The following is a 12,071-nucleotide window of genomic DNA, read 5'->3' on the forward strand; positions in this document are numbered from 1 at the left end:
GTTTAAATTTAAAGGGGAAAAGGGTTTAAAAAAAAAAAAAAAAAAAAAAAAAAAAAAATCTACATTAAATTTTCTTTTCGTCAACAAATGGGCTTAATCCATGTCTGAGAAACCAGCCTGTAGCATCAAAGACCATCTATGCTGCACATGTTTTGTTTTTAAAGGTTATGGACTATAACAGATGAACTGCACAACTGTTCATCACTTTATGGACTTTTTGTTTCCATCGTAGTAAACTACATTATTAAAGAGTTGAACAGTTAACTGTTGATAGAACAAGTAAAAGCTGCAGTAGATTCTGAGGCTTTTTTTTTTTTTAACCAAAATTACAAAATTTCATGGCTTCCAGATTCTAAAATACTTTGTTTGTTTGACTGTTTGTCACACAAAACAATCAATCTGCAGACATCTGCTTGTGCTGTAAAAAAATTTAATTTTTTTTTTTTTTTTTGCAATTTTCAGACACTTCACGGACCAAACGGAGAATCTATTAATCAAGAATGTAGAATAATCGCTGATGAAAATAATGAACCATTCACTGCAGTCACAAAGTCGTGAGTAGTTGTACCAAATGGTTTGAGTTACACACACAGGTGAGATACTTTTTCAAGGAGAATAATTATTGACCCAGATAAGACACGGAGGGTCAAAATTGTTTTATAATTAAGAGTCTGTCAGACTTGAAGTTGATATTAAATGTTTCAACACTTTAGCAGATGATCTCTTTCCCTGTTTCACATTCAAATGGACAACACACATTACATATTCTACATACTCAAGATGTTCTGGGGCAAAAAAAAAAAAAAAAACCTGTTTATACAACATAATTTGCAAATGTCCATGTACTCTGGAGGTTGATGTGAAAAGAGCATAGCTGGAGGAAGGTGTGGGATGCAGAGGAGAAACTGCTATTGCTTCAGATTCTCAGCACTCATGAGAACGCGGCATTAGTAAATCCTGCACTCATAAAACCAAATTCATAACCGTGAGGCACAAAAATAACGATACAGTTGCAACTTATGACAAGACATGAATATAAATGTTATCCTCCACCACATGTGCAACCTTGACTGAATAACACGATCCTAATCCTATAGGTCCCTCTGTGTGCATGTATATTGTATCTGTGTGTATGTTGACTCCTACTCGTTCTCACACTCCAGTCTGTGTGGTGTTGTCTACTGGGCCTGGTTGTTCTCCCCTGGGACCCCCACTCCTCCTCCTCCTACTCCATCCCTATCCCCCGTTCGATGTGTCCCACATTCCCATCTCTGCCACACTAATTGTTTTTTGTAATTATTTTCACCCTTCTGCTATTGTGACAGGCAGCGGCTGCACTACTCTTAACAAATTAGTGCAAAATATACAACGCACGGATACGAGAAGCAGAGATGTCTTAGGCAGGGTGTGTAACATCTAAAACTAATGCAATTGCACAAAAATAAACTATGTAAGGACAGGAAATGATTATTTCCATTAGTGATTAATTTGCCAATTATTTTCTTGATTCATCAATTAATCGTTTTTGTAACATCACATAAGATGATGAAAAGCAGCAAATCCTCACAAATGACAAGATGGAACTGTAAAGTGTTTGACAAATCATTAAACGATTAACAAAGTTTACTAATTGCTGCAGCTTTGAACTTAGTGCTAAGTTAAAACAAATGCAAAATATATAGAGCAATTAATTGATTAATCAACAGCATGTTAATCATCAGCTATTTTGATAATGTATTTACATCTAATTAATTTTCTGAGATTTTATGAACCATATTATTACCGGCAATGAAAACAATTATTCGTTGCAGGCCTAAAAATATGTATCTGAATGTTTTTAAAACACATTTATTTTATGCCTTTTCTGTAGATGCTCATCTAGATAGTCAACTGTAGTTACAAGAGAAAAACATTATTTTGTACTAACAGGTACTGTATCCATACCAAGTTAGCAAAGTGATACATAATGATTGGTATGTAATGAATATCTTCAATATGTGTTGTAACTGGTTTAACCTTAAATGACACTGACTTTAAACACTTTACCTTTAAACATTAAAAAAGTAGAGTAAGTACGTTGCTCTTATAACTAATGAATTCGCTAAAAAAAGTACTTAATTTAAAGAGCAAGTCTCAACACATAATTTCAAAAAGCAGTGCACATTGCAAACGATGTTCAGAATAAACACGTCAACTCATGAAAATGCAGACAGATAAATCAGCTGGTTAACTTCGCATGCTTGTAAATCCAAGCTTATGTAATGAGGAAAAATTTTGCACCTTCTCTTATTTTTTAGATTTATCTTTTATTTTTTTATAAAATCGGCAAGTTTTGTTTGCTTAAATTTTGGTATTGAAATACTGAAGGTCAAAACCATGGTATTTTGATAATACACCCAGAGGACCTGCACAGTCAGGGTGGGGGACAGCGCTGCAGGCTCAGGTGTTGCCATGAAGTCTCAAAGGGAGAAACCTTCATCACCATTCACAACAAGCTGACAAATGTACCTGCCTCTGTCAAAATGCATCTCCTGATTCAGCCTAGATGTCTCAAGCTGATATCGACACAAACACAGGTATAATTGCACGTGAGACTTGATTCCCACCTGAACTTGACGACTACTCATCTACAGCTATCACGACTGTGTCACACCATCTAGACAAGCGAGGCCTCTATTGTGTTTGAGTGTTTTCATCTGCTGTTTTAGCCACAAGAAATGAATTTCAAGCAGAAATTTAAACATATTGTTGATATGAATGAGTAAACCTACTACATATGGTTACTGTACCAGCAATTTGAATTGAGTATTACTTTAACTTATGGGAATTAGTCTGTGATTCTATCCTTTGTTCCCTGCAGCAAAATGAGATTGAAAATGCTAGAGGAATGTAACTAAGTTAAAAAAGAAATTAAAATATTTATAGGTATATTCACTTATCACTCCAATAATGAATATGCATAATTCCGACAGTGACCACTGGTACAAGAGATTAATTAGCTACTGTTTTGTTAACTGCGAGAATACACAAAGATACTGGTGTTGAAAGTCTTCACAGTGGGATAGAGGAGTTTGCCTGAGCAGGTAAAAAAACAAAAATGTTCTCTGGAAGCATGAAAGATGGAGCAGGTCTGAGAATACATGGCAACACAAACTGCAGCAGATGGTGCGCCTTTGCAAGTTGAATTTCCATTTTTTGGAGACACCAAAAGACTGTTAAGCTTGTTCTCTGTGAATAACAATGTGTGGACTTTCAAAGACAATTTTTGATTACACATAATCATATCTGACAGTAGTAGTAAAGGAAATTGTATACAATGACAGTAAAATGAAATGTGTTACATTATTTTGCTGGTTGCCTTTAGTAGCATCATAAAATCTAAAGTTACTATATGTAAGAATGCCAAAGAATTTACATGTATTAATCACTTTTCTATTGCCACGGATTGTGAACTGATTGAGCATCATTTCAGGAATGAGGCCTTTCCTGACTTCCTTGTTTGCCATCTCAAAAAAACCTAACGTTGTGATACTATAGTCTCATAACTATCTATCTCCACACTTCATTTTAGTGCTATGTCAGTGTTGTCAAACATAGTCTATAGACTCAAATATAGTTTATTGTCAGACTCTAATAAAATTGTAACTTCAGTTACCTAATCTATCAACATGATAAATATGCTACGATCAATCAGTTTCCATCTTGTGAATGTCACATCACTGTTTGGCCCAATGCCCAGGATGCTGACTCACGCCTAGCTACGGAGTACAAGTATTCATGCAAGCAACAGGATGCAGTTCACATAATGGCCACCACTGTCATTAACAACAAGGGTTTTCTGAATGTTTCACATAAAACCTTTAACTTCAGTTAAGTGTTATAATTTAAAATGTGATTATACTGTCTCTCACGCTCTCTCTCTCTCTCTCTTAAACACCCGTTTGGCTGGTGGAAATTCTGAGTAACTTGCTATTTTTGCATTTTGATAAAACATGTTGATTTGTGGAGACTCTTACTAACCCATTACGTGCATTTCTGACCAATTTGTCTTAATCAAGAACTCAATGCTATAAATTCATTGGATGTGTGCTGAACTGATCCAGAGTGAAGCAAACTTTATAAAGTTGTCCCACAAAAGACAACGTCCCTTTGTGTTATTGAGTGAAACTGTGAGGTTCAAACAAGAGAATGTGTCCCTCAATGCAAACAATTATTTTGTTCATGATTATTGTCACACACAGACCCAATATTCGTAGGACATGAGAAAACAATCCTCTGAAATAAAAGTTAGTATCACTGTTTTATGGGAAGTGATGGTCCTTTAACAGACTGGCAGTAAAAGACCACAGCATTCAAATAAGGTCAGCGCCGACAGTAACAAATGATGGAATATTTCTGTTGGATGTGTCAACAAAAGGTAAAATAAATATTTGAAATGAAAAGGAAATGTTCATCCCCTTCTATATGTGGTCTTTTATGCTCTGGCTATACAAGCTAATTTTGTTTTTAAAAAAAACAGTTAATTTGATACTCAAAACAGACCATATCAGTAACAAGTATCGCCCTCACAAACTGAGGCAGTTTAAATGTTACGGTAATGTGTGAGCAGGAACAACTAACCTCTAGCGAGGTATAAGGCTTCAAGGGATTTTTAATGTATTATCAAGGGACAACTCTTTGCTCCACTGAAAACAGCTAGGAGCTGAATTCTTACTATTCAAATTTCCTTTAACTGTATTACTAGCAGTTATGTTATTACTGTTATTTGTTTTCCTCTTTCTCCTCAAAATCACAATGGATAGTGTGCACTGTGCACAGCTGGATTTCTCTTGATGAGACTACAAATCCAGCTCTGTGTGGCTTTAACATATGTGTTAATATTCACAGGCATATTCATTCAGTTCAGGCAATTTCCCTCTAAATAAAAGTTATGTTGTAAATGGATTTATAGTTATAGATGAGGATAATTACCCTGCTCCGAAGGTAGTCTGCAAGGTTCTTTCGTGTGAAGTTTGCTGCTGCTGCTGGACTGAGTTCGTATCCTAAGAAATAGGAAGGAGGGAAAAAAAAGACATTAGACACAAAGTTGTGCATGTGTGTTTTTTTTTTTTTTTAGGAAAGGTATTTTTCCTCACAATATGACATTTTATCAATGACTAGGGAAAGGCATTAAGTCTTCATACTTTTTTTGTAGTGTCAAAAATGCATCTGTAGCACCACAAACCAAAGTACCAATAGTTTGCATTGCTGATCAGATTTGTATTATCTTATGTATTTCAGATAGCTCCTGATTTAAATGAAAATTTGTATTTTATTTAGACTGTTTGTACAAGTGTACAATGTACAAGTTTGGCACTGACTTATTGGAAAAAAGTGTCTTCTTTAGTTAAATAACAACTGTTTTCAACAAAAAAATATACACATTCCTCAAACTAATATATCAGAACAAGTATAGTTTGATCAATGGTACCTAAAAATTGGTAATGAATGGGAACCTGTATTTATAACTGTCATACAACACCCAGTGATGTGAAGTGACTTAAGAGTTGAACTGGAGATTGTGTGGCACAATCATCATGTCTGAAGTCCTTACCGTTCCTCATTTTATAGAGCTGAACATTCTTCTGGATGTACTCTGCAAACTGTACTGTGTCTCCTGCTTCTCCAACACATAGCAGCAAAATCTTCTCACTGAGTTTGAACATCTTGTCATAATCTGAAAAACACAGAGCACGAAATATGACTCATTAATTTGCTTTAATTAATTATTAAAATGTGCATTTGTTAACTGTCAGATTGGGAAACGTTAATTCAGCAATGACTTTCACTTTCACTGTTAAAAGCCTGCTTGATCATCTTGATTTTCACAAAGAAAAGACTTGCTCAACCCAAAGCAATACGTGCCGATGGCTTTAGTTGTGTTGCTATAAATTATGGAAAGAAAGGATGTGCAAATTTTGCAAAAAAAACAGAATGATAGAGATTTATGTGCCACTTAACTTAGCCCCTGTTAGCTTTGTTAGCTCAAGTCACATTCAGATTGTGTGGTAACGTTACATTGTGAGTCTTTACGTGAAGTTACACAACAGTATACTGCTACAAGAGGAAGTTTTAGTGATTATTTGTCAGCAGAAAAGAATAAGATATAACCACAGCAAGAGCTAATAAACCAGGCATGTGTGTGCTAATTTAGCTTCAGTTACCGGCTGAATGGCTAATGCTAAGCTAACGCGTTGTCATACCGTGTTTCATCTGAATGATGCTGCTGGCTGCGACATTATCGGCAGCAACGAGGACAAAATCCGGCCCCTGAATGCCGATCAAATATTCCATCTTGAATATTAGCTGTGAGTTGAAATAACTATAAAATACTTTGAAACAGCAGGTGCCTCTTGGCCGCGGATGCACAGATTACACAGCAAAAGTTTGAGACGATTGACGCAGGCTGAGTACGTCACCGGAAAAAACGCTTTCGTCCTTTCTACGCGACGAGGGCGGGCGATTTGAGCGGACTCACTGAGACCGAAAAACCATCACCGTTTTATTTCAAAATAGACACGACAAGAATCGATCGTTTTCCCGGTTGAAGGTTAGTATGAACGAAGGGACGCCTCAAAGCGTAATGTCGGAGTCTAATAAGCTCAACGGCTCGCTGCGGAGACGGTCACCGCGGTTGAGTTCTCCTTCTCAGGCTAACATACAAACAGACAAAAAAATGGCGACGGCGACGGCGGCTGTCTGCGTTAAACGCTCCATAACTGTGAGGAAAATAGCTCCCAGAAAAACAGTCGCACCGTCGGAGCATAACAAGGAGAACACGCCGAGACGGTCGGGATCGGAAGGCGACCAGCAGAAAAAGCAGAAGGTCTCCACTCCAGCTCCAGCCCCGGACTGTGGTGGCTCCTCCTCGGCTAAGAAGAAGAAGAAGAAGGCCGCTATGCCCTCACCGATCCTCCCATCCTCACCGCCGCCCTCTCGTCCCCAGGAGCCGGCGGTGGATCCAGAGGACGCAGTGTGGTCGCAAAAAGTGCGCCGGTCCTACAGCAGGCTCAGCGACAACTCGTTCAGCAGCCCTGACTCCCGTGAGACTTTATTTGGCTTTGAAAAGCTGCAGACCCCCGAGGTGGTCCATAGAGTCCGGCCGCCCAAGAGAGGTCTGGAGGCCTTAGGGTCCTTGTCTTGTCTGAACTCTTTCACGTCTTTGCTCGAGGCGGATGACCGTGGTTCAGCTTTCCCCGAGCCGGACCCAAACATCCCTGGAGTGGCTGTGGTGAGGGAGAAGAGGAGGAGGAAGAAGGTCCAGCAGATAGACACAATAGAGCTGGACACACTGGCTGCAGAGATGAACGCAATGTTTGAGGAGGCAGAGGAGTTTCAGCTGGTCGTGGAGTAAAATACTGAGACTGAAAGTCCTGGACAGACTGAAGGACTCTCTTATGGCATGCTGTTTCTGTCAATGACATGCTGAAAAAACACTGACTCCTGGTTTGTTTCATACTCAGAAAGAAAAGCTTTCATATATTTCAAGTTTTTATTGTAAATGTTGATTTTTCGGAGGTTCTTATGTTTGGTTGTTCATTTAAATGCTCTTAATGTGGTTGATTTGCTCTTTATCTGGATAGTATGGTCACACATAGGTATTGTTTTGATTTAAAAATGTCCAGTAGACAAGTGAACCAAAAGCATGTTCTTTCTTTTTGTTATAATTAAAACCTTTTATATAGATTATCTTTTAGAGCTGAAACAATTAATCAATCAGTCAACTGACAGAAAAATAATTGGCAACTATTTTATTAATTGATTCATCATTTCAGTCGTTTTCAAGGAAAAAAAAGTTTTTAAAATGCCAAATATTCTCTGAATAGGATGATTTGCTGCTTTTTGATATATATATATATATCACATCAGATCATTATAAACTGAGTAGTTTGGGGTTTAAAGAAATTTAAAGGTGTCACACTTTGGCTCTGCATGATGGTAATTTCTTTTTGACATTTCCTAGACTGAAAAAGTAGTCAAAACATAATCGGAAAATTGATTGATAATGGAAATAATCGTTACCTTTACCTTTTGTTTGTCTTGCTGACTTGGTATGATAAAACAGCATTTTGTTTGTTTTTATTAAATGGGCTTTGACTGTGTTAATTGTCTTCACTTATTCGTCACAAACTGGTTGTGCAGAAGATACATAGAGGGAAAACGTGACGATTGCAGGACTGGGTTTCTACCCTTATACGTTGAAATGGAATTTTGTTTCTCTTCATTGTTCGTTTTATTTTAATTGCTGAAAAACAACATAAATGTCAGTAGCCATTCAGAGGTCTGCAACCAGCTTACATCCCTTTAATTATGTGTTTACATTCACATTTGACTTACTCAGAAATCCAGATTAACACTGTAAAACAGCGCCTTTCAATGTTGTTGTTGGGCTGTCATCACACATCTGTGCATAAGCATAAAAGAAAACCTGTCATCGTTTTTTTTGACTGTTCATGTAAATAAATACTCACTCAATTAAAATTGCCATTAGATATTTTGAGATTTTGTCCTGTTTTCTTTTAAAGAAACACACATTCAAAAACACAGTCATAGGATTTAGAGTTTCTCGTAGCCTCCATAAAAAGGACTCCAAAACAGCCAGTTATTTGTGCAATCTGGGCCTAACAGCTTTACCATCTGAGTGGAGGGTTGGAATTTAAGAGCAGAAACTCAAGTTATTCCTAAGGTTACACGATGACACAAGTTTGGAGACAATGCCATTAAAAACCCGCCTCTATAATTAGCCAAAAGTAAACTGAGCTTTGAAATGTATTTGTTGAGCTGAGGTTTTTGGGGGATGACGGCACTCATTACAAACCATGTTAATTTGACTGGGGTCTAATAAGGTAGTAGCCAAGCATGATGACTAACAGCACATTCCTATACACGGCAGTGGTCTCCAGTGACTGATGAGGCAGACTGAATGAAGGAGTGGGTGGGTGATCTGTCTGGATTTAATGAGGATGGTGGACAGGTAAAAACATTTTCCTCCAGAGTCTCATAAAGGTCTAAGTGGGTGTTGTTGTAATTTACACTAACAAGGAGGGATGCTGTCTGCTGTCACGCCTGCTTCTAACTGGTGCTTCTCTCTTAAATAAACTAGTCTGTGTGGGGTCATGAGTTGTTTGACTCTAGATAATGAATTATTTAAATACATTAGCAGCTGATTAACAATACAGGTGACACATTAAAGGAAAAACTTGAATAAATGATTGGAAAAACATCAAGTACAGATGCTTCTACACAGACCACAGAGTCACCGGATGGTTTAATGAGTATGGAAATGCTCTTTACCACCATCATCAAAACACCAGGTGAGGCAATATCTTATAGAAGACAACCATCCCACCTGTAGAGGCCCAGCACCTTATTTAGACACCTTGCTGTCTTTGCCTTTAATTTATAACCCAACTGTAAATGTTAAAAACCAGGCAGGTTAATTGATTCATTATTTGTTCACGATTCTGAGATTTTCAACAGTACAGAGCAAAAATATATGACTTCAATTTTTAAGAGTAGTCTTTGTTTTGACTTCACCATGATTCAATGTAATCCAGACACTAATGATTGAGTCCATGTTTTCAATTCTTTTTATTCAATCATATAAGGATTGTCAAGTTACGACAGCTACAAAGGGCTGGGTGTTGAATCTCAATATTTGGTGTTAGGGTTTTGGTTGTATCAAAAATTTCCACAAGTATCAAATGCTCCTCTTTATTTTAGTTGGACCATAACTGACTCAAATAATGTTTGAATAATTAGATGTTCTACTTATTTATTGAGGTTAACGTTCTGGTAAGGCTAGTTGGGTTTAGACAACATGTAACACTTTGGCTTCTGATAAATGAAAAAGTTTTGTAATAAATATTCCACAATATAAGGTAAAAAAAAAAAATGTTGTTTTGATACATGTAATAAAACGCAGCAGAGAGTTGAACATTTTCAGGCAATACCCAGCCTGAGCAGCAACTGAATTATTTCTGTTTACTGTCAATGGATTCTGTCTTCGTGATTAAAAGAGGAAAACTTTGGGAGAGACTTGGTTCATGCTGGAGTTGAAGTTTGCGTATACTCATGTTAATATGTATTCAGTGCACCACTTCATACTGTAAAAATCACGATGCTCCTTATTCAAGTTACAAGTTACAACCATGGACAAGATCAACCCCCTCGGGGGCCCCAGGGCAAAATATTGTTGTTGGGCACCTCTTGACCTCCACTATGGCAACTTCATTAATTCCCCTGGTGCCCGAAAAACACACCAGAAGATTAAATAGTTGATTGGATGATTGGCAGAAAAGTAATTGCCAACTATTTTGGTCACTGATTTATTGTTTAAGTCCATGTTTTATGTAAAAATGCCAAAATTTGTCTGGTATTAGCTTCGAAAATGAAAATTAACGTTCTCCTATGATGAAATAATTCTACTTTACCCAAGGTTTTCTTTGTGTTGATTTGGTAAACAGAAAAAGCAATTTGATAAAACAACAAATCCATGTAAACTAAACTTATGATAAACAATATAACTGAAACAAAAAAAGGGTCTTTAAGCTGGATTTCGACACAGCAGGGCCAAAAAGATGGAGGATGGAGTCCCTGTCATAGCTGAAATTGTACTTTAGTGTTGCAAATGTGTAACAAATCTTTGATTAATCAGATTATGTAGACCCAAATGATGTGGAGTAAACCTGGGACTTTTGGGACCCCCGGGTGTCTGCGGCTCCTGGGCATTTGGTAATCCAGCCCAATGCTGTTGATAAAGACAGAACTGGCACAGCTTCCACTGCAATGTATTATCAGGTGGAATCATAATAAATAAACCCTGAAGATCTCTATTTAAATATAAGTGATCCACACTGTTGCAGAGGATGCTGACAAGTACATCATCTCCACCTGTTATACCTACCTTGAAACAAAAAAAAAAAACAGCCATGAATAAGGTATGAAGTTAGATGTTTACCTCTGCTTAGAGCACGACGGCACACTGATAGTATTTGTGAGTGTGTATGAGAACGAGACACGTAGAGAAATAATGAGTGTGTGTGAGTGTGTGTAGTAGTGAACGAGTAAATCCACAATTTGCTCACGCATTTTAGGGTGTGCAAAGCGTGCTCTGTTTTCTTCCGCAGGTGCCATTTCATCTTCATACTCTTCATTTGGCATCTCAGCTCCCTAGGTTGCTTTCAGCACAACACATGGTGGCATGCCTTTTGTATATTTTTAACAAGGTATTCATGTCTACTTTACACTTCCACTGAAAGTTACAAACAGAGTGAAGGAGGAGGGTGTTTTTTTTTTTTTGAGCTGTCACTGCCAGAAACAGTTATTGATTTACAATGCTGCTGCTGCTGCTGCTTTTTCTTTGGAGTCTGTTCATTTTTTGGGGGAGGTTGGATATTTTACACTCATATTCATGTGTTTTTTTTTTTTTTTTTTTACCCATCTCTCCCTCTGCTTTTTCCTCTTTTCTCCCCCCCCCCATCCCCTCCACACATACACACACACCCCCACCACCACCACATTTCACTCACGGCAGTTGTCGCTGGTTCAGCTTGACTGCTTCGTTAGGGCTCATCATTTGCATTCAGATTAATTATCTAATTACCGACAAATGTCCGGCGGCCACCCCACACTCCGGCTCGTCAGCTCTCAGCCTGTAATTATTTTAATCATTTACTTTCATCTGGAGCGTTCCTGCCATACTCCTGTGTTTAGAGGCCATTCTTAATTACCCTGCCAAGACACTCTTTTCATGAGAGGGAGGAGAGGGAGGAGAGGGGTTGGTTTGAGGGAGAGAACAGAGCAATTGGGTGAGGGAACGTGTGTGTGTGTGTGTGTGTGTGTGTGTGTGTGTGTGTGTGTGTGTGTGTGTGTGTGTGTGTGTGTGTGAAAGAGAAAGACCAATGGGGACATGATCCAGAGGCTTTGACAGCACAGAGGAAGCTCCCTGCACTGCTGGATGCTCTTTCCTCTCTCTTCTTCTTTTCTCTCTCTCTCTCTCTCTCTCTCTCTCTCTCTCTCTCTCTTCCCAT

The 12,071-nt window shown here is 38.0% G+C and overlaps 2 protein-coding genes across 2 annotated transcripts in view; one reads left to right on the forward strand and one right to left on the reverse strand.

Moving 5' to 3' along the window:
- Nucleotides 1-6,454, reverse strand: part of psmb2 (proteasome 20S subunit beta 2) — a 13,302-nt gene extending 6,848 nt beyond the window's left edge. Inside the window, exons 1-3 of the mRNA XM_023429117.2 lie at nucleotides 6,243-6,454; nucleotides 5,594-5,716; nucleotides 4,972-5,042 (exon numbers count right to left, since the gene is read on the reverse strand). Of these exons, the coding sequence (XP_023284885.1) occupies nucleotides 4,972-5,042; nucleotides 5,594-5,716; nucleotides 6,243-6,333 (285 nt within the window). The 5' untranslated portion in view covers nucleotides 6,334-6,454. The remainder of the gene's footprint in view (nucleotides 1-4,971; nucleotides 5,043-5,593; nucleotides 5,717-6,242) is intronic.
- Nucleotides 6,455-6,495: 41 nt separating this feature from the next.
- On the forward strand, nucleotides 6,496-8,539 carry cdca5 (cell division cycle associated 5). Its single transcript, XM_023429116.2, has one exon. The coding sequence runs from the start codon at nucleotides 6,596-6,598 to the stop codon at nucleotides 7,391-7,393; it is 798 nt and encodes a 265-aa protein (XP_023284884.1). The 5' UTR covers nucleotides 6,496-6,595; the 3' UTR covers nucleotides 7,394-8,539.
- Nucleotides 8,540-12,071: the final 3,532 nt, after the last annotated feature.

Source organism: Seriola lalandi, unplaced genomic scaffold, assembly GCF_002814215.2.
Source record: "Seriola lalandi dorsalis isolate HSWRI2012SDOR001 ecotype SW California unplaced genomic scaffold, Sedor1 jcf7180002054887, whole genome shotgun sequence".
Classification (NCBI taxonomy): Eukaryota; Metazoa; Chordata; class Actinopteri; order Carangiformes; family Carangidae; genus Seriola; species Seriola lalandi.

What these genes read in the sequence shown, in the direction of transcription:
- cdca5 (XM_023429116.2), top strand. Translation starts at nt 6,596, where the DNA reads ATGAACGAAGGGACGCCTCAAAGCGTAATGTCGGAGTCTAATAAGCTC.